The sequence below is a fragment of the Bombus huntii genome, chromosome 3 (assembly GCF_024542735.1).
Source record: "Bombus huntii isolate Logan2020A chromosome 3, iyBomHunt1.1, whole genome shotgun sequence".
NCBI classification, from domain to species: domain Eukaryota; kingdom Metazoa; phylum Arthropoda; class Insecta; order Hymenoptera; family Apidae; genus Bombus; species Bombus huntii.
In genome coordinates this window covers 591,516-619,393 of record NC_066240.1, presented here as the reverse complement: position 1 = coordinate 619,393, position 27,878 = coordinate 591,516, and the positions used below count along the sequence as shown (strand labels likewise).

At 30.5% G+C, this 27,878-nt stretch overlaps 1 protein-coding gene across 5 annotated transcripts in view; it reads left to right on the top strand.

The window, feature by feature from the left end:
- LOC126863703 (DENN domain-containing protein Crag) overlaps positions 1-27,878 on the top strand; it is a 44,930-nt gene that overhangs the window by 3,113 nt on the left and 13,939 nt on the right. For all 5 annotated transcript variants that reach the window (XM_050614120.1, XM_050614117.1, XM_050614116.1 and 2 more), the window contains 5 exons: positions 1,148-1,750; positions 14,227-14,807; positions 14,874-15,111; positions 15,184-15,454; positions 24,598-24,689. In XM_050614120.1, coding sequence (XP_050470077.1) covers positions 1,148-1,750; positions 14,227-14,807; positions 14,874-15,111; positions 15,184-15,454; positions 24,598-24,689 — 1,785 coding nt within the window. The remainder of the gene's footprint in view (positions 1-1,147; positions 1,751-14,226; positions 14,808-14,873; positions 15,112-15,183; positions 15,455-24,597; positions 24,690-27,878) is intronic.

Here is a 27,878-nt window from a genome sequence, read left to right as displayed (position 1 = left end):
TTACCATACTCTTTTATATATATTTGGCTCAACTTTTCTTTTTAAAAAAGTATTTATTCTATATATGTTTAAATATAAGGATGTATGTTTTACATAATTGAATGGCGTTTGAAATTATAAAAAAGAAGAATGTGTACTTTGTATGTGTGAAATACACAATTGTACAATTTGTACAATTCTAAAAAATATATTAAAAGATATTGTTTATTATATTTGTTGATTTTTTCATAACAATTATTAGAAATAGATATTAAAATCTTTGTTATATCTTTATTATAAACATAACATTCTAAAATTTGTAGATAAAATATTGCATGTTCTTGCTTTTCGTATCATTTTAGAATAGTATTACATAGAAATTAGATTCATACATGTAATTCATCAATATATTTAATAAAATAAAATGTTTTAAATAATTTTAAATAAAAGTTAGCAACACTATTTATATGATATTTTACATTAATTCAATAAAGATTTTTCATTGTATCTCAATTTAAAGAATCAAAAGTATATATATTTTTTAATTTAAGTGCATTAGTTATGATGACATGAACCTAATGTCATGAATAATGTACTTTCAATATAAATGGAAGAATGTTATGTAAAAATTAAATTCATGCAATTGTAATGTGGTAAACTTGATGTTTTAACTATATTGTTATAGCAATATAGTTTAAATAAGTACATAGTTACAGATAAAAGAAAGTTTAAAATTTGTAGTTGCATATATAAGTCTTAATAACTTTTGTATTGAATATTTTATACCATATTGATAACAGTTATTTATCTTTGTATGGAATATGCTTTACATTTATTCGTTGCTATTATTAGCTTTTATTATTACTTTATATGTAGCAATTTTCTAACGGTAAAAAATGTTCCAAATTTGAATAAAATATAAAAAAGTTCTTATTAGTATGTATAGTTTCTTGTTTTGGTCCTATGTCAAATATCCTAAAATATTATAAATCGTTTTGTTTGTTAAAATAAAAGCAAGATTGAAATATTAAAATTCAAGGTTCCCAGTGGGACTAAATATAATTCTGTTTTGTAATATTATGATGATATTTCATTTATCTTTTAAACTTTCTTTTGTCCATCACTGTATATCAACAATTTTTCAATTCTCAAGAGGTATATGTTACAGGTGTAATATATGATGGTAAAGAACGTATAATGCAAGATGCTGAAATGATATTAGAAACTCCAAAAGGACATTTAGCTAATGTGAATAACTCAGCTGCAAGAATATTTGTGACATATAGACGAGCAACTCGTAAAATGCCATGCAACTCATTAGTCGTGACTGATATTTGTGTAATATTAACAAATAAAGGAGAAACTCCCCCACATGCATTCTGTGTTATCAATAAAAATTTGAACAAAGGCATGTTGGGTAGTGATGTGTTTCTGTGTTATAAGAAATCTATGAATCGGGCAAATTTGATATCTTTTAAACCTACAATACTGTATAAATATCCAATAGTTGATTACAGCAGTTTTATTTTTCCAAATTCTGTGGCAATGTTTTGTTTGCCAATGGGAGCAACAGTAGAATGCTGGCCCAAAGTAGCATGTAAACCTAAGCCAGTGTTTTCTACATTTGTTTTGACAGTTGCTGATGCAGCTCAAAAGATATATGGATCAGCAATAACATTTTATGAAGAACTCGAATTAGAAATGGATAAACCAAATTTTAAGGAAAACCAACAACCAGCGGATGTACTCATGGAGAATATGAAGAATTCTGGTATGAAATCTTTTGTATATTTATATATAGTATGATGTAGATATGATTTCATGACTGAGATATACATATGTATGTATATACATGTATGTAGTTTTCTCACTTAGTGGTTTATTTGCTTTACCTTTTTATATAACAACCATATGGGATGTCCTATAAATCATAATGTAAAAGATGTAAAATGTCAATGAAGCTGATTATATAAAATTACTTCCAAAGAAAATTATGTAAACAAAAAATGTAGATCAAATTTTTTGATTGCTTCCGAGAAAAGTGATATTCAATGTAAAATTATGATATATAAGATAGGTACATTTCGTATGTGATCAAATTTTTAGTTAAGAATTATATGTGTATTCTAAATAATCATATGTGTTATCCAATAATATTAATATATTGGTAGTTTAGATATTGTAGTTTAAAAAGCATTAAACTTTGTAGATAATAGACAATGAAATGAGACTGAAATTATTAATCTTTACTTCTTCTTATCAATTTTAAATGATACTTTATTTTTGTGTTTTTTGAGAGAAGAATTATTTTCATTAATTGGAGATGTTTCACTACAAGCATTAAAAAATTCAATTTATTAACAGATCACATCAACACATTTTAATAGCGATGTAATATTTGTATTAAAGAATTGTTATCATTGTTGGATTAGTTTTAGCAACAAAATTGCTTGATTACCATGATTTTGCATGCACGATTAGAACCTAGATTTGACATCTATTATCTGTAAAAAATGAAGATTGTTTATATGGAAGAAATAACAAGTGCTGAGTAACTAAAACAAAGATTTATCCTTGTTTTTGAGGAACTTAGAAGACAAAGCGTGTTGCAATTAATTCATGATATTTGATACTGTAAAACTAAAGAAAGATTTGCCTATGCCAGCATGGGTAGATATTGCTTATCATTTATTACTAGAAGTAATAGTTTAATATTGTTTCATAAAATAAATTATTAAGATTACGATTTAAATGCAGTTAGTACTAAACCTATTTAACCTAAACCTGTAGTATTATAATTATATACTTAGTTATTTTTCTTGATAACTAGAAAAGCAATCAAAAATGTTTATTTTCTATGTTTTACTTTTTTTTATAAAGAATCATCATGTCCTACAATTTATTGGATATCCTATATTCAAGGGAAACAATATGAAGTGAACTATTATAATAGCAATTATTTACTTTTTAAATTTGATTCTAATTTTATTAAAATTATAAATTAATCTTTATCATAAGTTAAAATTTACATTATCATATTTAATATATATTTATAATAATAATAATAACAATAAAAAATATTAGAACAGTTTTATGCTACATACAATAGAATTCATATTTAATAAGCACATACGTAGTTCAAACAAAAATGCTACACATATTCAAATTTAGTTACTGCTTACTATTTATACAAGGAGCTTTAGTATTTATTTTTAGTATTTATTTTTAGATATTGATATTTTAGCTATAAAAAGGTTTCATTAAGTAGTATTCGTAGTACCTAATGAGGAAAAGAAATACATATACATGGTAATTATTATCTTCTTTGATATCTTCAAGTCTTATGACATATAGTAAGGACTTTTTCTCCAACAATAAGTTTATATCTTTACTTATTTTGAGACTCTTTTTGTTTACAAACTGATAGATATCATCTTTTATCTTTTGTAACAAAAAGTTTAACAAACAAAAAATTGGAGCCTTAAGAATATTTTTTTTAAATTAAATGTTATTTTTGCAAATATTATTATACGCCTCGCAGTAATATTATAAGACTATTAATTTTGATCGAAAAATGATCGATCTCTGAACTGCTGTAACTTCTTTACTTTAATTTATTTTCTAATTACTTTCTCATAATCTTTTGATCTTTGAATTAGATTGTCCAGGATAAAAGCCTCTTCTTTGCATCGATTTCACAAATGTGGATATACGATTTTTCGTTGCCGTCACACTTTCAATGAATAGTACGCAGCTGACATTGGTGAAGAGGTCGCACAGTCAGATTTGCATTTCGTATATATGTTTTTAGTGCATGAGTTTCGTACATAATTTTAATGTGTGATTGTGCACTGTATATATGTACATGTACACAAATTGTATTTGTATATATATTAAATACAGATACTAGCAACAAACACGCATTGAATGCACATACTAAATATACATTAAAAATAGATGTTAGAAGTATATGTTAATATACGCATTATACATACATACTAAACATTAAACTCATGAAAAACATACACACAAAATGCAAGTCCTCCTATGCAACTTTCTGGTATATCTAGTGTGATAAAACGAGAATAATAAATCGTATAACTTTTAGAAGAAGTTCGTCGAATAAGGAACAAACTTTGTTTTTTAAATTCATTTCAAAATGAATCGCAAACAAAATGTATCAGATATCATAGGGCCGGGATAAATAGAATTTATCTTCTCTTTCACCTCCTGCTTCCGAATATAAAAGTGCCTTACTATATCTATTATTTAATGTCGCATCACTTGCTTATACCGGTTACTAGCAACATAAGAAAACAAACATGAGAACAAATTTGTCATAACGTTTGGTAGGTTTTAAATATTATATTAACCTTTACATTGATTCTTTGTCCTTTAAGTTGTCGTTTAGGATGCTCATTAGGATGTCCTCATATTAAATCGTTGTCTGTATGATGTATGCATGCTGTGTATGATGAAGCGTTCTTCTACTGTCAGATGTCATGTATTGTGTACAGGTCGCGGGATGGGGGCTCTTTTTTGATCTGATATTGGTAACTTAATTGCGTTGTTATAGCGAGCGTGGTATATTGTTTTAAAAAAAATTATCTTTGGTCGATGGTAAACGTGGTTCTGTAGATGATTTCCATTTTTCATTTCAATTTTCTTGTATTACTTCTTTTAAATAAGAAAGAACGATTTCAAACGATGCACCTACGCTACGATCAGGTTGGTGAATCAGCTATTTTTCTGACTGTTCTGTCCGCTCTTTCATTTCCTTCGATGCCTATATGAGAAGGGATTCAGATTACTATGACGGAATTATTATTTTGGATTGTCTTGACTTAAGATTTTTGATATTCTTGGATGGTGGAGTTGTTTGTCCATTAATTTTGGATTGCTTGGATGGTATTTGCAGAATCGTAAGAAGTAGCGAAATATATATTTGTTTCGATCATTTTCTATCATTTCCATGGCATGTTTTAACGCGTTAAACTCAAAAAAGAGATATGTAGAAGCTTCATGATGAAATTTGACTTTTATGATCAATTGACCAGATACGTATAATTGCATAATCAGTGCTGTTTTAAATTTTAGAACCGTCAGTATATACATATGTGCAGAGATAAATAGGATATTGGTCGCCGATATTTGTAGGAGAAATTCAGAAATTCAGCGAAAAGTAGGTTTGAGGAATTACCACTTCTAGCTGTTAAACGGCCAAATTAGAAACGAATTTCTTCGCTCGGTGAGTTTGGTGAAAAAAATGTATTTGCACAGCGAGAAAAGGAAATATCCTCGTACCATACCGTCCCGAGCAGCCTCCGCAGAAAAATGTACGCACGGTTCGCTGCCAGACCACACATACACTGTCGGCCATAACTATTTCATATAAATTGTACGTTTTTCATTGTTTTCACTCTTCAGTTATACATATTATTATTTATTATCGATCTATTATACCATCTGTATCATATATTTCTTGTAACGTAAACACAAGGTAAAGAAAAATTTGTTAGAATTATCTAATAAATATAACAAATAGGTTTCCTAATATTTACGGCCGGTAGTGTAGACAAACTTTTTTTCAATTTTTTAACACAATGTAACAATTGTTTATAAAAAAACGCAATTTAAAAAAAGGAGAACGCTGTTTCCAATCCGAAAGAGGTTTATTTAGATCTCAGCAAAAACTTTCTTCCTATAATAAATATATTCATAAATTAAATATATGCAATGTACAATGTACAAATAAAATGAAACACAACTAAAAATTAAAACACTTACTAAACCGTATTTTATGTTTCCAATTTAAACTTTATTCGTGAATTTAAATAATTTTAATTTATTCATTACACAAACATTTAAGTAATTTTTTACTATAATTGTTCATTGTCAAAATTCATATTGGTGAACATGTTTCCGATAAACAATACATATTTATTGGATATGTAAGATAGTCTCAAAAGATAATAAAAATTTTTATGATATGTTATAATTAACGTGTATTTGTGTTATTGGTTGTTTGACCAAATATGTTTATTATAGAAATAAAAGCAAGTTGAAGCATAATTTTAGCACTGAATTTTGCTAATAGGGAGGTATAGGATTGAAAATTGGTTTATCATATGCTCTTTCGGCAAACTGTCATTAAAGCATTGTTTCCTAAAATTGATTCAAGGGAACTTTCGATACTATTACCCTGCTGTAGTCTTTAAACATCTGTGAAAATACCTCAACTAAAAATTTCACTTTAAATCAGTCTTTTCTAACTGTTTTCCATTATATCTAGAATTTAAAGAATTTACATGGTAATTTAAAAATAATCCTTATGGTTAGTAGAGATGGAATTGCTAAATTTCGGATGTGATTCTACTAACTCAAATTTGCGAGTAGAAGAAAAAATTGCCGATCAGTAAAGATAACTTGATGCTTTGTTTTTCTTTATCTTTAAATCCTGTATTTGTCTTTTTGCCTCTTGAACTAGCACAGTACGCGTCGCTATCTCTGTGCAAGTTTTTGATTTGTTACAGTTTATGCGGTTATGGCTTTTAAAGAACGTAAGTTACCACAAGCTGTTATTTGAGAATTTTCCAGTGACACTTCTTGACAATCTTGAGTCTGTGTGCTTACATGGTGAGAATTAGTCGGATTAAGGAGAGATCGGTTATCTTCAACGTCGTGTTTTTCAATCTATCTCCTAATTTAGTGTTGTTAATGTTGCCCCGTAACATAATTAGTTATTTATATATTTATTAGTTATTTATTATATTATTAATATATATATATATATATACTATATATATATATATATACAGGGTGGTTGGTAACTGGTGGTACAAGCGGAAAGGGGGTGATTCTACGTGAAAAAAGAAGTCGAAAATATAGGATAAAAATTTTTCGTTTGAGGCTTTGTTTTCGAGAAAATCGACTTTGAATTTTCGCTCGGTACGCGTGCACTTTATCGCGTCTCGTTATAACGGATCTCACTGTAGATCGTTGTCTCGATGGAAAAATTAAAAAAAATGTTTATTCTATATTTTCGACTTCTTTTTCCGCGTAGAATCACCCCCTTTCCGCTTGTACCACCAGTTACCAACCACCCTGTATATTAGTTATTAGTTATAGTAAGTATTTATAGCAGAGTTCCGTTCAGTCATAGTCAGAGTTGCTTTGGTAGTCGGGTCATATTGTTAGTATTATATATTGTTAGTAGTATAGTCTCGGAAATATCTACATTCCTAGGCTTTTGATCGTTGCAACTGTAACTAAACTAAACTGGCCATCGCGTATTAGATCATAGCTGGATCCAAAGAGTCTTTCGGAATTATGTGTATCTTATTGTACATGAGTTGCCATCTGAACGCGATCTTAGCAGATTTGTTGAATAAGCGTCTTTGTAGGTGATTGAGTAGTTTGGCATCTGCCTTTTACGCGTATGGAAGTTGTTACTACGTTTGTATTTACTTAGTAATACTTTATTTGTAGTGACGAGGATCATCTGAATCGTGTTTAGCACGCTGTATTCGTCTGAAGGGTCATAGAAGTAAAAGATTCCTGGAGCCTTTTTATATGAAATAGGAATTACGCGATAGGCAAAATGTGAAATGTTCAGTATGTAAACAAGCTTATCGTTATATCATACTTACCTTGCTAATATCTACAAGAATCTGTAGTTTCTAAGGGTGTCAGAAGCGTTTCTACAGCTAGTTTGATCTTTCTAAATGTACCGAAAAGAATATCGGGATGTATGAGTTGAGGATGTGTTATGATATATTTACTATCCGCAATGGCATTTGATTAATTATTAGGGATTAGATTATTTATATCGTTAATATATTCGGTTAGAATATTGGTTAACTCTAACGTTAGTTCCTCAAACTCGATCTCATACTCGTTTTGGGCAATATATAATATATTTAATAAATTATAAAGTTTGATGTTGTTACTGTTGATAGAAGTTAGTTTGGAATTAAAGAAATTGACATATATTCTATATACCATGTTCTGTTTTATACATAACTGCTCTTAAGCAGCTGCAAATTTTGTGTTACATCCGTATCTTGGTAAGATGCTCTAGTATATATCTAGGTATGGTATGCTTGCTTCGTACGAGTTGCTTCCTGGAGGCGCTAGGCATTGGGTTTACATAATTGGTGGAATCATAATCTACCTCGGATGTATCTAATGAAGAATTCGCTAGTTTTAACCTGTTAACATGTATAAGTTCGGATTGATTATTTTTACTTAATATTTAACATTCTGAATGTATACCATGTCTCCGATTTGGTATTTTGGTACGCGTTTAATTATTTTATTGTCGTAGATTTCCTTGCGTTTCTCCTTTGCTATATGTATATGTTTTCCTTTCGCCTTTTCTATTTGGAATTAAAGATGATTCCTTAGGTCTCTTATGTAGTCTGTTCCTCCATTGCTTCATATGTTGCCGCATTATATGAAAGCGTGGTTAATTTAATGAATCCCAATTGATTCAATCCTGGTTTACGTAGTGTCTAAGCTATTCTTTTATTATATGCTAGGTTGCTATTTGATGGGAGCCTATAAGTGATAGCCCGTGTTGATTTTATTTTCAGAACCTTTCCCAATTAGCTTCTCTCGAAACACGTAAATTGATAGGTACTCTTTCATGAGATTATCGTCTATTTTCTTGGTCGTGATATCCTGCAGGGTGATCAGTGTTATGAGTTTCGTTAATTGGTCTTGTATCGATAAGATATAACGGATTCCCTTATTTGTTTTGGATAGTGAACTTATTAAGACACTGACGACTATTTGGTGTGCTGCCACTGCTGTATTTGTAATTTATAATTTCAATCCTTGTTTTGGTTTTATTCGTTCATCTTTGCTTTTTCTGTAAAATTGACAATGTAATATTTCTTCTGAGGTATATACTTTTCACATTAAGCATAATATCTCTTATTCTCACTACAGCTTTAAAAATTTTCGCGTGTCCATTTAGTGCAGATTCGTGTACCTGTTTCACGAATATCTCTCAGTCCATGGACATGGTTCTTCTGTAATTAAGTTGACGTTAATGTCGGTGTCACTGAAAATAAAATCGATGATATTGTATAGATTCCTTGTTTGGCTTTTGATGGCTTTTTACGAGTTATAATTCTTTCAGTCTGTATTTCTTAGCCAGGCTGTTGGGTATTTGTCATCCTCTATCGTTGAATTTTAAAGGCTCAACTTTCGTTAATACAGCTGCGATGTGTTTAACGGATATTTATTCATGTGTATTAGTGCTACCAATGGTTTCTTGTTCAGTTGTTTGAATTTGCTGTACTTCGATTCCTGATTAAGTAGGAATTGTGTCACATATTTCTCTAAATCCATTATTTCTTCAAGCATGTTACTGATATCGCCTTCCCGTTCGCTGAGAATTTTAAGTGTTACCAGTGAGATGGCACTTCTCCTACAGAAAGAATGCGAGGCAACGCATCAGCGTATATTAATCTTTCCTTTCTTGTACTCTATTCCATATTCGCATTCTTCCAGTTAAAGGCGTCATCGCATCAATCTTTAATTAGGGTTCTCGACGGTCATCAATCAAACTAGCGATCTGTGATCGATAACAATTTTAAATTTTCGGCCATACAGGTATGATCGGAAATATACACATACTCATATTGCGGAGTTATATATTTCGGCGTTATTCAGGATTCTGAACGCGTATACCGGTTATCTGATCCTATAGGTCCTTGGCTGAGTACCGCTCCAAGATGCATCGGTTGTTAGAAAAAATAACTTTTGAAATTCGCGATATTCTGGTACTGATTTCGTGATTAGTGCTGTTTCAAGTGATTGCAACGATATTTTCCGTAATTTTTTCCTATTTTCAATCGATAGTTTTCTTCAAGAACGTCATCGGTTTGGCTAATTTGTTAACGTCTTGAAAAAATTTTCATTAATAACCACAGTCTTAAGAATCGTTTAACTTGCTTAGGATTACTAGGAGTTGGAAATTCTGTGATGGTCTTAACCTATTCCAGGTTTGGTTTCACGCCGCTTTCTGATATGACATGCCCGAGGTAGATCACTTCGGGCCGCAGATACATTTATCAGTCTGTAGTTTCAGGCTTGTCTTTTTCAACCGCTGTAATAGTACTCGTGGTTTTTTTATTGTGTTCCTCGGGCTTTTTGCCGTATACGATTATGTCGTTCAAATATACAGAGCATGTTTGATTGATAAGGATTTTCAATGCACCATCCATCACGTTGAACTAGCGGGATCGTCTTCTAAAAGCTAAAAGCATTTAATTTGGCATTTGTCGATATTTGTAATGCTCATATGAAGCATACGAGTATTTCGGGTTCATGGACATATGGTGGAATCCAGAGGTTAAGTCAAATACGGAGAAATATCTTGCCTTCTCTAACTGATGTAGAATCGTGTCTATGTTAGGTAATGAATCGTCGTTCTGTTGCGGTTCTTCGTTAAGTTTTTGCAAATCATGTAGTAATGAAATAAAGAATAGTTTTTTTATTTCGTTTCGCATCTTTCTTTTTTAGGTACCCCTCAGAAAGAAAAATTGTATAGGGAATCGCTAGGTTGGATATTGCCTTTATTGCTGACAGAATCGATAACATTTCCAGTCATAATCGAGAGTCAAAGGTCAGTCATAATAATTTAATTACAGTTGATTTTAATTCTTGGTTGTTGAGGGTCAACTTTATGATTATGGGATGCCGATTTCTGCAGAAAATAATTATTTCTGATTTTTGGTTAGAAAATTTGAATCCGGTAATCTGTGACATTTTCATAATTTGTTTAGTGTTCCTTGTAAGTATATTTCAGTGACGTGACCGTTCTTTCTTCTGCATATTATAGTTAAATCGCCGGTAAATAATAACCCTTTGTCTGAATTGGTAATTTCCTTAGCTTTAGAGGAGGAAAGAGCGTTGTTGGCTCTGATTTTGATAACTCCTATATGTAAGAAATTACTGATGAAAATTATCATATCATAAGTCATAAGCTTTTTCTATGTCGGGAGATACGACAGTCAGATGGTGTTGATTGGCATGTGCGTCGCGTGTTAATCTCCAGGTTTATTAAATTGCTATAGGTAGAGAAAATCACTTTGAAATTTGGAAATTAACAGATATTTTTCTAAGTCCTAACAGAATCTATAGTTAATGATATTTTCTGTTAATTTGCACATCGTATTAGTGAATGCAATCGGACGATACTTGTCTAGGCCAGTTGCAATTTTGGCTTTAAGATAGGAATGACTATGGCTTCCTTCCACCTGTTTGGGAATACATTGTGAATCCAGATACAGTTGAATAGGGAAAGCATGTAATCAAGGGCAGGTTGAAAAGAAGGATGTTTGCAATTCTATCATGCCTACGATTGGTATTGTTACATTTAGTTAAAAAAATATTTTAATTCAACGGTTCGAAGAGGCATATCCAGGGCAGATATGGTGGATGAGTCATGGTTTGTATCTGAGGAAGTCGATGGGTGTACTTTCTTTTTGTGATGTTGGAATTCCTTTCAGTACTTATCGCTAAAATTGTTTGAAATGTTGATCCTAACATGTCCGATATTTCATACGAATCTGTGGCAAGTGAGCTGTCTTCTTTAGTCAAGGCGGGCATTAGTGATTTAAAACTTTGATCGCTTTTATTTTTTTCCAAATTTCAATAATTAGAGAGGAGTAGTTTGTTTATTCGAGATATAGCTCTACATTCTTTAAAATTGATAAGATTTATCAGAGATTTATGTGTTTTTATATCCATTGAAAGATGTTTGCAATTTTTAATAACTCGTTCCATCATGGATCATATTGGGTTTTTATATTACTGGAGTTTTCTGTTTTTGGAGTAGATAAGGCAGCTGTCTTTGTAATAATGTTTATGAGATTTATAAATGTTTCGTTTATTAAATCAGCATTTGACGGATTTGGTTCCATATGTCGGGGAATTGAATTAAATATTCTGTCAAGGAACATTGCCCAGTTGATTTCTTAAAACTTCCATCTTGAGAGCTTGTGGAATTAGATGTCATAACTCAGATGATATTTTAGTGTTATCTTGATCGAGAAGTGGTCGCTATCGTACAGATCATTTACTACATTGCATGTGATATTTTGAGCAACTGAAGGGTTACATAGCGATAGGTCCATTGCATTAAAACAGCCAGATGCTGTGTTAAAGTGGATAGAATTATTGATGTCTAATAGAAAGTCTAAGTTGGCAGATTATGTCTCCTTCACGATGATAGTACCACATGTATCAGTTTTGTAAGAACCCTACAGAAGTTTATGGCTATTAAAACCAAGGATAATAAAGGGTTTCGGTAATTGGTTCATTAGGTGAATAACTTCGTGTTCATTTAGATGCTGGCTGTTTCATATATAGATGTTGTATATGTGTATTGTATGTTTTATGGAAGATTTTGACGACTACAGCTGCAAACCTGAACGTGACTGTGATTTGTTAGCTATAAATGTTGTCTTTCATGAATGTACCAACTGCTCTGCTCGATTGGCTGGGTGTGCGATTTTTAAAAAAGGTTTTGTAATTTTTGATCTTACTAAACACAACAATAAGGAAATAAAAAGAATTTATGGCCCCTTATCTATAATTATGAAATATCCTTTGTGGCATTAATTCGATTAATTTGAGTCTTATTTTTCAAGTAATAAATGATATTTTACGTAAAAAATCTGCTAGTATCAATGAATCAGTTAGTGAATTTTTCTTTCTATCTCGTTTATATTTCATGTTTCTCACTGTAATTTCAAGATCCACCAACTGAAACAAACGGCAGCATATACATACATAGGATTTCGACTGTTACATTAATTAGAGTGAGAAATATGAAGCATGAATAAGATAGGGACAAAGGTATCTCAGTTGTGTCATTGATACCAGTATATTTCGAGTTTAAAATTCTATCGTCTATAATTTGAAAAAATAAGTCTCAAACGACATTTTTATGCATGAATAATTCTCGTTGTTTTAATGTCATGAACTAACCTTGTAAATATCCTCTACATATTTTGTGACGCTCTATATGATATTTTTATTAATGAAAATTTCCAAGAAAGGTGCACAATATGTTTAGATTTATTTTAACGCATTTTCGGTGTATCGAAACAGAATATGAAATAGGTAATTTAAGTGTACATTGATTTACCACGGCATACACATTTATGATAAGTCAAGTTTTATGTAATATTTCGTTACTAAAAAATGATGAATAATCTAAAGTTACAATGCTACGATGTAATCAATATACTAATAATATATACATTTTTGTTGATTTTTCTCACTAACCCGTATGGTGCTTGTGACCCTAGCTCTAGCGCATTAATTATTTTTTTAAATATATAGATAAAAACAGAGCAATAGAATTTACGTTCATTTTACTTTTTCGTATAGTACTTTACTTTAATTACTAATTTGACTGCTAGTACTTCAAAACATGACTATTTTATTTAAAAATCTATTTTATTTTAAAGAGTTTATTAATAACTATTTAAACATAAATGCTAAGAAACATTATAGAAACGTCTGTTATTCGAAACAACTAGTTGGAAAACATACATTCTTAAAGATTTATAGGAAAAAAAAATAAAGTAAGATCAGACATACGTTTATTGAGTTAAAGATATCCTTTTTATCGTGTTTATGCTTGATTAACTTGTAATATTGAAACATTTTTACATTAATTGATGCTTAGTTTATAAGTTATTAAATTCTTATGCGAATTATTTTACTTTCGTACTCTAGAATTATTATTAAATGATCCTAATTTATGAAAGGAAATGCGTACATTAAGCCGTGATGAAGCTTTAGTATAAGATATGAGATAATAGATTTCAGATATGTATAACATTTTTCAATCATATACATATATAATTGTTATTCTTGTTCTGAAAGCTAGTAATGAACGAAGGATCTTTTTAATAGGTTCCATTTAGAAATGCTAATTTTCATATAATGAAATAATATATATAATATATTACGAACAACTATTATAAAATCATTTTATGTTCAACTATTTAATCGGAGTGGCGGTTGCAGTAGAGGATGTGGTTATACGTTTAAATCACATTATGACTTTAACGAAGTAACATAATAAAATAGAATTTTGATAAAAATACATATCATTTTTTTTTATAATTTATATAAAAATGGTTGCGCGCATTAAATAAATATAACGTTATAAGATTAATTCTAGAAAGAAAAATAAAGAACATTTTTCTCTTGTTTCAGTTGAACACGCAGAAATTGACTACCAACAGTTAAAAATGAAAACGCAGAAGCAATCTGGAATATTTAAAAAGCTCACATTAGCTCAGTTAGAAAAATTACAGTATACAAATCCTGCAACGCAATCTTTGAACATTAGTAAATCTATATGCATCTTATCACATTGGCCGTTTTTTGACACATTTGAGAAATTTTTAGTTTTCTTACATAGCATGTGTAATAGCAAACCGCAACAAGTTCCTATTGAGAAATATATAGCATATTTTTTGTATGATATACCATTTCCAAGTCCACAGAGACCGAGAATTCTTGTGCAGTTAAGTACTACGGACAGATTAATTTTGACTCAACCAGAAGATTTGGCGCTTCCTAGGTCTGGTGCCAGTTTTCGACAGTTACTGATAAATTTAGGATCCGATAATTGTTTGCTTATATTATTGTTAATCCTTACTGAACAAAAAATACTTGTACATTCGTTACGTCCTGATGTACTTACATCGGTGAGCGAAGCAATCGCTATGATACTATTTCCATTTAAATGGCAGTGCCCGTACATACCTTTGTGCCCTCTTGGATTGGCTGAAGTAATGTATTTTATTTTATCGGTTTAATGGTAAATGCCAAAGGTAATAACAAATCTTATATTTTAGGTTCTGCATGCTCCACTGCCGTTTTTAATAGGAGTAGATTCCAGATTTTTTGATTTATATGACCCTCCTTCTGATGTTAATTGTGTAAATTTGGACACAAATAATATAGCGATTTGTGATGATAAAAAATATTTAAATGTAAAACTGTTACCAAAGAAAGCAGCTAGACAGCTTAGAAATTGTTTAGAACATCTTTATTCGAAGTTGATTTCTTTGGGCAAAAGTTATTCAATGAAAGGTATGTTTAGTATTGTTGTGCTTGTTCTTTTTTTATCACAATATTTTCATCTTTAATGACTTTGTTTTTTAGACACAGAAGATGAAGAATTTAGTGTGGATAAAGAATTTCAGCAGAAGCGAAAAGAGCAGGCTTTGGAGCTCGAAATACAAGACGCTTTTCTAAGATTTACCGCCACTATACTCAAAGGTTATCGTGCTTTTTTACTACCAATTACCAAAGCGCCAACAGTTGGTTCCACAGACCCAACTAGTTTGTTCAATATACAAGCGTTTCTTAGAAGTCGGGACAAGGCTCATGCGAAATTTTATAGTATGTTAGTGAAAACGCAAATGTTTATAAGGTTTGTTTTTATTAATATTTCTTTTATATTATTTACAAAGTTTAACATAATAAATCATTTATTAATATCATATACGGCGATACTGCATATAAAAAATTCTTATGAAATAAGCAGATCATTGCTGTTATTTAAAGAATATTTTCGATTACTACGAATTTAAATTTTGAAATTCAACTTTTGTAGAACATTATAGATATAGATCGAGTCACTTTTTAATTTTTATAAAAAGTGTGCAATATTAACGGGTATATATGGTATTAAAATTGGCTTTCTAAAATATTCTACTCATTTAAGATATTCAAGTGATTTTGAATTATTTGTTTGTAATGTTTACTTTCTGTGTGAAAATTTTAAGAATCCATTTTGTAAGAAAATATTAAATCTATTAGCGTCTATTAGTCTTAAAACTAACAGGTAGTCATACATGGGGTATTTATCATAATTGTCGCTGTGATTTTTTAAACACTTCTGATAATTTGACAACAGAATGTTACGAATAAAAATTAGTCATCGCCAAATCGATAACTAATAATAATATTGAAAATCTTCCAAGAATTTTTTATAAGAATACTTATTAATACAATATAAGTCAAATATAAAAGTTCATGTTTGTCGTATATTGCGTTAATAAAACGTTATGTATTTTTATTGCATTTCACAATAAGAAAGAAAACTTGACTGCTTAATAACGAAAGTCATGATACATTATGGCTTTCACGTAATCTTGAGTGCGAAAAATTTAGATACATCAAATATTAATATCAATATCACCATATGTACGTACATTGACATTTCTTGTTTCGCCAATTTCGTTTTATATATATAATAATTACATATTGAACACAGTTTACAGCCCAAAGTCTTGAACAATTTTAACGAACAATCTTATTGTAAAAGCGAGCCGTGAAAGCTTCAAATATTTTATTAAGAAATACATAAATTATTAATTTTGTTTGTTTTATTTTTTTATTGATTTATCTTTTTGAATAATAATTTTTCATCTCGACATCGAATCAAATCAATCTCAAACGGAGTATTCTTTCACTGTTCTTCGATTACGATATACTATACGTTAGAATTTTCAAGCCTTTTATACATATGTATTTAATATAGATTCCCATGGTTCATAACATATAGATCTAATAACCTAGGGAAGTTTATCTTGAGGATTATAATTGCAGAGTTATAGTTTGCAGAGTCCAGATTTCTGGCATCTAATATTCTACAGACAGAAATATGTATATGAAACTTTTTTAATTATATCTACATTGATTCATAGTACTGTTAATTGTATGATCAATAGTTTGCAATATCGTGCCGTTTCAAACTGAAATTAATGCTTTTAAACCTTTTACCGTTGACTTTAGTTTAATTTGTAAGATCTAAATTCATTGGTAAAATGAACGACTATTAGCAAATATCTCAACAATCAATGTTTCTCAGTAATCTTTGAAACATAATTTTTGATTTTATCCAGAAAGAAACGATTTTTTTTACGAGCTTTCAGATTCATCAGATCAAATTAGTATAATTACTTTCGCATTTTACAAACACCAAGTTTGTTATTAATATACATAAATGCCGCTTTCATCATAAACCTGTCCATCGTTTTTTTAATAATAATCAATTTCAGAAATTTACTGAATTATTACTTCATGTTTTATTCAATATACATATTCAATATACATACATAAAATGTTCGATCAAAAATACTAAAAAGTATAAGGGATACTTCTACAAGCTGAAATAAAATAAAAATGGAGAATTAAAAAGAGTGTCTTTGAGGCTCCGTTTATTTCAACTTTTAAAAATCAAGCGAAAGATTCTATATCCGAACCGAATATAAGGCAACGGAATATTGGGCGACGGAGGCGCGGTGATCTGTGGATACTTGAGAACTCAATGATACATGTCCGGCAGCTTAATTTGCATTTTGTTTAAGTCGTACAGAAGTGGACATTTGGTGCCATACACTCTCCACTTTTGTAGAATATTGTAGATTAAACATTAGATGTGTCTATTCACAGATATCTATAAGAGAAAATCGAACTCTACCCTATGGAATTTTCGAATTGAGAGAATTAATGTCTCCTTCGGTCCACGAGTTTGTTTACATAATTAACAAGAATATGATAATAAATGCAGCAAGATAATTATGGTAGTGTAATATTTCCGCACACTCATAAAAAAAAAAGAAAAAAAAAGAAACAAAAGCAAGTACAGAAAAATAAATTAAACCGATATTACAGCTACAGTTAATTAGTTATAAATTAAGATATGATACATACAGAGTCTCCCATATCCAAACTATGTAATAAGAAAACAAAATCATTCCGAACAGTAGAATTTGTGGATAACAGGATAATCACTTTTGTAATATTAAATTTTATTTATTCAAATAGAAATCAAGAAAATGGCCATTTTCTTTCAGTAATTATAGGTCTTATATTTTTGGGCAGCTGAATTACATAAAATTTTTAACATAAGTATCTATATGTAACTAATGTTTTTTTATACCATTTAAACCTTTTTTTTTAATGCATGGAATACTATGGGGCAAAAAAGCACAATCTTCAAAATCAAAAATTATCATTTTTATTTGCCGTTTGAGTTTGAGTAAAATTTCTACTTATGGCACCCTTATAACCCATAAAAGCACTAATCATCACGAAATTAAATACTTTAATCTCTTATATTTCGATTAGGAATATTTTTTTGTGAAATCTTGCATCTCGTATTTTAGTAAGCATGCTTTGCGAATATGAAAAGCACATCAGAAATATAATAATACGTATGATAATAGCGTTTGTAATTGAAAAAGATTTCTGTGTGTTACTAGTAGACAGTCTATTCGTGTAACAGGATGTACGAATATTAGGTATTCGGATAATGAAAGTTCAAATACAGGAGGCTCTATTGTATAATGAAAAACAAGAATTAAATTATTGCGTTGAATAGATCTTTCAATATTTCGCTTTTGTTATTGAAATGATGCTGCTCTTCCAAAGCTATTCTAGACCAAAAACAAAAGTCATGTTTGAGCAAAAGCGTAATCAATATAAAATTGGGCATGCTGTTTATCAAATGTTTTCACATAGTACTCAAAGAATAAAGTAGTTTTGGGAGAACATGATCATTTTGACACCTGAATCTATTTTTTAATTGTATATTAATTTATAGTTAATCAATTATAGTTTTAATATCGGTTTAATTTCTTTTCTGTAGCTTCCATATTTTTTCTTCTTTTTTCATTTTTTATTTCGTATGTCCACAAATACATATATATATATATATACATTAAATTATGCAATAATTATTTTTTCTCTGATTGTTATGTACTTTGTGTTTCTTACCTTATTTTTTAATTATCTGAGAAAATTCGAGGACTGAAGGAGTCATTAATCTTCTTCACGCGGAAATTTCATAAGGTAAGCTATAATCTTCTCTTATGGATTTCTGTGACAGATGTGTGTACACAGATTTAACGTTTAATCTACAACTTGTTTTAGAAAATGTAGGTAGGATCGTGTATGACAATGTAATGGTATTTTTCTCTATTACTTACTTATGAGGTAAGATGTTGGATATGTTTCGTTTGAGGATTACTTGCTTAGATTGATCTGTATTCGTTCATGTAGGAAGCTGTCGGAGTTTAGAAATTTTGGTTGGTTTTTAAATATCAGTATCTAATAAACAAAGCCGGATCATAATTTTTTTATTCTTCATTTTTACCTTATTTCAATATACAACGGCTCGCATTAAATCTTTTATCACCTCCGTTCGAATAGTTTATATATATATATATATTTCTGCGAACTCGTGACTTTGGTAGATGATTGGTATCGCAAAGTTGACCTTGACCTTACATTTATAGGCTAAATTTCGTCGATCTTAGTATTCGTCATGAGGAATAAAAGTGTCAAAGGAACCATGACTCGCAAGTAAAACGTTCTCTTAAAACATGATCTTAAAGTTGCATTGTCTCCTATATTAACATTATTTACAATATGTGTACATTTCGCAATTAAATAGAACATAGGTAGTGCCATGTCAATATTATCAAGGAGAAAACAGGGAATTACTCCTTAGCACATAAGACAATCCATCCTAAATAGAGCGAAGCACCTAGTTTCATGATTTCCAAGTATATATTACAAAATTACTTGGTGTGTGAAAAACCCCTTCAGGCTTGACTTTCCGCCTATAATTGTCATAGATTGGAGATCGTTACATCTTTCGATATCTATCACTTGTTTCTGCATCAGCCGATTTCGATGAAGTTTTCAGCATGTAGGTACATAGATAGCTATATAACTGATATAAACATACAAAATGAACTTTTAGAATTTGTATCGCAGGCAGAGATGAAAAGGTCGTAGAAACTTACTACATATTTTGTTTTCGATTTCGACCAGTTCCAATTTTTTCAAAATTTCTTTACACGTCATCTAATAAACTAATTCTTTTAACTTGTCAACCAAATTCAACTCGTTTGGTTGATTTTTAAAAAATGTTATTCTGTTTTAAAGGATATTGTAATATTAATATGAGCGAGTGTATTTATCTTGGTTTAATATCTTTTTGCCTCCATTGTACTGTCTACGTACTACCTACGTAATAACACGAAGGCTCATTGTACATTGAAGGCACATGCAGAAAAACATAATATCCTATGCCTCCTCTTTTTCGTATAAATTGCAAAATTACAATTTTAATGAAATGTTTCGTTAAAGTAATATTCATTCATATAGTGCAAAATGCAAGGAACAGTTACGTTTTGCAGAAAATTACTTTGAGCGAAATCTTTAATGTCTTCAAATTTTTCCATTTTATGAAAATAATTTACAGCAAAATTTTAACAAGGGATTCTCGTTTCTTATTGTTTCTTCGGCAGTTTGATTGTTCCATATACAATGTTTTCATGATGTGTAATTTTTTAATCAGATACTATGCGTCAATGAGCAATTTTTAAACCTAAAACATTATATACATATGAAGCTGACGTTTAAAAATGATTTCCAACAAATAGTTATCTTTTACAAAAACGAGTGGTTCAAACACGACTTACATACAGCGTTCGATAAATTGTAGTACAATCGACAAGGAGGGTGATTGAGTACACAAAAGATAGGTAAAAAAAATATGAAAAATTTAAAATGAAATTTTTCAGTTACTCTTCTAGTTTTTGAGAAAAATGATTTTGAATATAAAGATCATCATTAATCGAGTAAAAAATACAAAACATTTCGTATGTAATTATATCGCGAATTAAATGAAATTTTAGACCTTATTATTATTTAACAATGATATTCTAACATAGAAATCAGTTTGTTTCAATCAGGAAACTTTCTAAAAAACGATAGATGCGGGGTGGCGGTGGTGGATGAATGGACTGAATGTTGATGTTTATGTTGACGTAAGATATATTACAAATACAACTTTTAACACTAGAACTACTATACCAGTCAAAATGACTGGTTTTACAATCTGGTTTTGAAATTCCTACTTCATGTTATATCTTTTTTCCGCAATAATGTAATGATATAACGAATAATATAACGAATTTTATTTTGTTCTTTATGTATTCAAACTCAAAATAATTTCGTACCAAGGCTAGGTATACTAATACCAGTCAAAATGGCTGGTGCTTGTCATAGTGTAATAGGGTCGTGCAATCTGTTTACTGAACCCGAATTAATCAGTTTCCTCGTTTTGTGCAACTTCCCACACGTTTTTAGAATTTTTACTGCGTATCCTTCGATGGTATCAATTGTCAGGAAAATTCCGGATCGATCAGTAAATCAGTAGATCGCTAGATGCTAACGCTAGAAATACCACACTAGTCTCAGATGGATTAATAATACGAAAAATGTACTACATAACGTGAAATTCCTTTTGTAAGAAACTAATAAATCAATAAATAAAAGAATATTCTATGATCACGTATTTTTTTAAAGACCAGTCGTTTTGACTGGTTTTGGTAGAAATAGCTTCGTCTTAACTATCGATAGATCTAGTGTTAAATACACACAAGGTGATTCTTTCACTAGCGATCAACGAAGAATGCAAGAAACCTCCCTCCCCGTGTCGGTTCTGGTCGATCGTATTACAATTTACCGGACAGCCGGTATAAGTGATTATTACTACTTACACGCTGTAAATAAAAAGAGATTCAAATTTTGAACATGCATAATAGATACAAACAGCATTTGTATTCGGTTTATTTATTTTAGAATGTATGTATCTAAATTTCTCCCTAAGATTATACGTTGATTTTATATGGTGCCAAGCATTTTCAATCGATTGTTTTAATTGTTCAACGGATGTAATCTACCCATCCGAACTGGAATAATCCACTAAATTAGTCCCAGTCATCATTGGAAATTATGACGATCTGAAATTTCTCTTGGTCCACAATGATCTTCTATTACTTCTTGTTTGCATTGCTATGAATTGTATAGACTCCTTCGTCTGCTAGATAATAATCCTCAATCGATAAATATATTATAAATAAAACCAGTTTTTTATATATATATACATATACTATATACTACATATATATATAGCATATATGTATATATGATTAATGAAATTTTAACGTTTTTTTTCTAACAGAACGGTTAAGTTGCGATCTTTCGTTCCTTTGAGACTTTTAATCGTCACGACTAGTAGAATATGATGCAGTAAAAAAATTGAAATTGAAATTGAATTTCAAGATCAAAGCCAATTTCGCGACTACTTTTTGACACATCTCCGATGCAGAGATAACTTTTTTATACCCTATACGTACAATGGCAAGCATATACATAGGAAAAGAATTTTATCAATATAAATATAAGACATCGTTCTAAAGAAGCGATTAAGATTTTTCTTTTTTTCGTTGCATACGTTAAAATCGGTTAAAAGCGCCTGTAATTCGTAAGCTCTACTTCTTATGGCGCGAAGCTTTTATAACAAACTCCGTTCAATTGTTAGTAAAAAGTAACAAATTTAAAATAAAAGAGATATTTGGGAAATAGCTAAATGGGGAAACACATGAAAAATAGTTTATTTTATAATATAAACAACTTATTTACTATAGATAACTATTGTAATATTTCGTTGGGTCACCTTTTTTTATATGAACTCAGCACAGCGACGAGGTATAAAATCAATGAAACAAACGAAATGTTCCAAGCATTCTTGATTTCTTTATATTAGTTGTTTATACATTTGACCTTTTTCGCTTTAATTTCTGTTTTTTTTATTAATTAATAAATTAATTAATTAATAAATATTGGATTTTAATGGGCCAACTGTTAAGCTAGCCGACACACAACATTAATATTATCCCTCCAACTGTTATTTCCCACAAATTCGTTTCGCCTTTTGGGACATATGCTTGGAATCGTTGCCAACCTGGAATTCAGTCGTTTTTATGTATTCTTAAATGAAAAGAATTAAATATTTATCCAAGATATTTACATACATAGAGATGCTAGTTTATAATACTACTAATATGGTAAATTGCACCAGAACCATTCGTATTCATTCATTCCAGCGTAGACAATTACAGAACCACCTCTTTCTTTAACAGTGGATTTCAAATTCGCTCTATGTTTTTCGTAACTTTTTCCATTTCATACAAAACGAGTATGGCGAATTTTAATGTAATTACATTAGTCCATTATTTTTTAATCCAGAGAAGATGTTCTTTAATGGGAGCTAGTCTCCTCGCCTTATGATTCTTTCGATTTATAAAAAGTTACTCTTAAACGAAATTCAATCAGACATCGCCGCGAACAGTATAGACATTAATTTGTGTGCTCATTCGTGTTTAAATTTTGTCAGATGATGTACCGTTTTGTTCAATCGTGGCGTTATTCTCCGTGGGCTTTCGTTATTTACATTTACGTTAACTTCTATCTGTTTCAATGGACGGTTTGATGGACAGCATTAGTCGAAACTTTAATGTATTCTGAAATTTGATAAATCAATTTTTCGTTCTGAAGATGGAGAATTTCTAGGCGCTGCGCTGTGTGCGTGTAATATATTTTCCATGACTCGTTTCTATCTGCAAAAACTAATATTCCTAACTACATTTTACAAATACAATGCTTATCTACATATGATAATCAAATGAACTTAGCGAAACACATGTATACTCTAGAAATAAAGGATTAAGTTTTTCTTTGTTTAAAATTTTATATTTTTTTTTACTAATAGTTAAACGGATCAGATATCAAAATTTTATGCCGCAGTAGAGCTTAAGAATTATACTTTTAACACGTGCAAAGAGAAAAATGAAAATCTCAGCCGCAACTTGCGAACCATGTACAATGTTATGTATATATTGGCAAAAGTGTTTCCCAATTTATATATATTTATGATTGTCACTGTATATTGTTAATGACCTTATTTTCTTGATTTCTATAAAACTTATCGGATGTTCGGAAGTTAGTAATTTTTTATCGAAAAGAATAAAAGAATTATTATTAGATAACACGCAGAATATGAAAAAAGCAAGTGTATATATGCTATGACATATAACACGGTAGGTGATTTTGTACCTCTATATCTGCGGAGTTTTGTTAAAAAAAATTGACTGTAAAATAGTCATTAATTTTGAAAGTAAATTTATTAATTGCGTCATATTCTATTCACCAAGAGAGTACACAATTCTACTTTCAATTTTGATGTCAAACACATGATAATTATTGTGAGCTTTTCTGAATTTCTTTCACAGAAATTTTATTAATATCATTGTGCATATTGTTTTGTTTTATTGTTAGTAATTATTAGTAAGAAAGCATGCTGTGCCTGTATTGTGTTGTAGTAATGTTTCAAAAAATCTCCATTTGGAATGATGTAGAACGTTCGTACATCGCTATTATTTAATTACTATCAATAAGTAATATAATAAGAATTAATTTCACGTTCGGTGATTATTACCTATAGATCATATGCTAGTTAAAAATAATGTTTTATTATGTGGATTGAGTGATACTTTTATCCTCATGCATAATACCGATACATTCAATCTACATACAATGTGCATTATTTTCATTTCATTATCAAGAAGTTTTGAAGTTTGACTACATACATATATTATGGACTATAAATATTATTTTTGCAATATATTATTGTGTTTGATATTTTTTTAGATTTATAGAAGAAAGGAGTTTTGTATCTGATATGGACATGGCGGGTTTAGCATTTTTTGACGAATGTACCGAACGCATCGAAGAAGAAAATGGTGAGAATACACACGTATTTTGTAATAGTTTTCACTAGAATAGATGTTGTTCTATAAAAAATTATTATGTATACGAGTTTGATATAATTAGAGTGATATTAATAATTGGGCTATTTGGTCATTTTACACCAAATCGGTTACTCTTTGACGTCGCTATCAGACATTTTTTCAAAGTGGAAGTTCTCACGTATGTAAATAAAATCATATTACTCTGAAAAATTAATTTTATAACATTGAAAGTTATAAATATATTCTCAGTTTGTAAATTCCTCTTTGCAAAAATATGGTCATACTTTTCGATGTTTCATCTACCGTTTTTAAAATGGGATTTTTTAAACGAATGCTGCAGTGAGTTCCTAAAGGATGGGTGCGCCTCGTTTTACATATATTTTATAGTAGCGTCGTAAAACTGATCAGCACTTCAAGTATAGCATTTTTCATGAACGCAGCAAGTAATTAGAGATATGTTGATAGTCATAACGATCTAGAGACTTGATAGGGCACATATGATATGAATTGAAAATTAGCTCATCCTTTGAAGTGTATCTACAAAATTTATCTATTTGTAAAGAGAAGCTATTATAATTCGCTTTTAACTTATATTCTGCAAGCTGAAATTTTGTGACTTATCATTGAATTGCTAATTACTAACTGCTATTATAGATGTTGATCCCAAACAATTGACACGAATGCTTAGGTGCGTGTGGAACGCATACGGTCCTAGCTACTGTTAGATTAGTTGGTAATCTTACGTAACCCTTCCTTTTATGACTTCACTATATCCCTTTCATCAAGTATGAATGCATCGCGCGAAGAGCCCTTATGCAATCACGAGTAGTCGCCAGCGATCACTAATTTCAAAAAATATAATATGTACGAGCTTTCATCAGCGAATTGTCGGGCCGCATTGTGTTGGCAACCACGAAAACATGAACGAAACACGGATGACTAGTTGTTCGCTACATTCGCATTAGGAACAATTTTTGCGCAGGTCGGACACGTAAAAATAGTATTTTTTATTCAGAAACGTACGAAAGGGGGCATAAAGCTCTCGTTGACAAAACTTATAATACGATCGCAGAGAAAGGCTATTTTAGTTACAAATTTTAAAACATTAGCGGTAATGAAAACATTAATTTCTTTAAAATTTTTAATATATAAGTTATCTTACATTTTCCTATATCTTGAAGAAATTCAGAGAATATTTGTTTTTTATTGCGTTCTTGTGCCTAATATTTCATTTCTCTCACATTTCATTCTTCAAGATTAGAACCTATACCATTTACAACATTGTCCTACACCACAATACATCCGTTCACGAAGCCAACAATTTTGCTCCGCACGAATTGATTTTAGGAAAACGAGCATGATTTCTAGCCCGTTTGCTGATCAAGAATTGGAAACCTACGGAAATTCGTGGAACCTATCGAATCGCGAGAATGACTGAAATCCGAAATTTTCCAACAGATTATTTAAATACGGCAAAGGAATGCACGATCCTCTCAGTTCAAAATTGGAGATTACGTTCTATATATTGGAGCAACCAAGAAGTAAATTAGGTCGTCATTATATTGGAGTCTATGAAATAATCGATTTAAAAAACTTAAACAACGTGATACTCTGAATGAGACACAATACATTTGTCACAAAAGTACTAAGATAAATTAAAAATCGCATACACGGATTAACACTGAAAGCATCAGCTTAAAACCTGGTCTCATCGGGGTTGCAAATTGAACCAAAACTCGCGTATAGGACACCATCAGGAACCCACAACCGAATTGCCAATTAATATGTGTACCCTAACGATAAGTCTCACATATAGATACATAAAACAAACACTGCATCGTAATAAACGATGTTTCATCTAAAAGAGGAGATGTTACGTTCGTGTCACATAATTTCGAGAGCTGTGCTGGTATCCAATATTTCGGTTTCAGGTCGAATCGGGAATTCTATTATACTTGTGATCAGGCTGGGATCTCGACAGATTTTCAGACGATGTTCAGATAAACCGCAATTTCGTATTTTTCATTGTAGTCAAATGTGAAAATCGTTCTAAATTTAAAAGCTAAAAAGTGCATGATCTGATTGTAAAACTAAGAATTAGCGTCATACTTATGTGTTGAGAAACGTTTGGAATCCCGATTCGACCCAATCCGCGGCTTGGGTATTCGCGCCCCTAATAATTTCCTTATTTGGAGATTGTATGCTTGGCTTGGATCTCGGAAGACTCACAACCGAAACTAGAATCTTTTCCATGAAAATCCCATGTAGTGGAAAGATTTCTTCTATCTTCATAGCTCCTTTTACTCTAATTTTTCGGTATAAAAAGCGTAGCAACGAGGATTAAATTGGTTCAGTTAGACAAGAGACTATGTACGAGGTGATTCTGCGAGATCACGTATACAAGTCCTAGTTGAACTTACTTCAGCACTATACAATACGTCATGCTGCTGTTAGCCATTATTCTAGAGTACTTTTTGGCTCCCACTTTCTCGTTTGCCTGTAAATCGGGAAGGATTAGATTCTTGCTTCGTCAAAATCGAAACTAAACAAAACTTCAAGTTGATATTCTTATTTGATTCCTTACTTCGTGACAATTACACTGAACACTTGTAGGTCCCGGTTTTCAGAATATGTACAATATTCTTTACCATATGCATAACGTCCTGTTCAATACGGTCCAGAGGACCCACCTTTGCCGCTAGAGATGTACCGATTAGTTAGCGTTACGAGCGATACGATATTAATATTTCCTTAGCGTTAACTATATATTGAGTTGATTTGTCGGCATATCACCTTCCTAGGGCTTCTGGTATTAGCCAGACATTGTTTCATTATGGCATCTACTTTTTTTCAGCAACCGATGTAATTAACAACGTTGGATTTATTGTACTAACAAACTCCATAATTTAAGAGTATCCCGGCTACGTAGTCGTCCCTTCCGACTCTTAACATCGATATGAATATATCTTTCACAATAAACCTATATATTTTTATCATCTTCAGCTTGTCATTCATATTCGAAGAAAAGTTCAATACGGTACACAAATTGTGTTAATATATAATAATACAGACAATTATTTGTATAGTGTAAACAGCGAAGTAATCGCCGTTTTCAAAATGCCAATTGCTTTTCCATGGTTTTAAAATTGGAGTTGACTAAAAAGTTATTTGTACAGAATT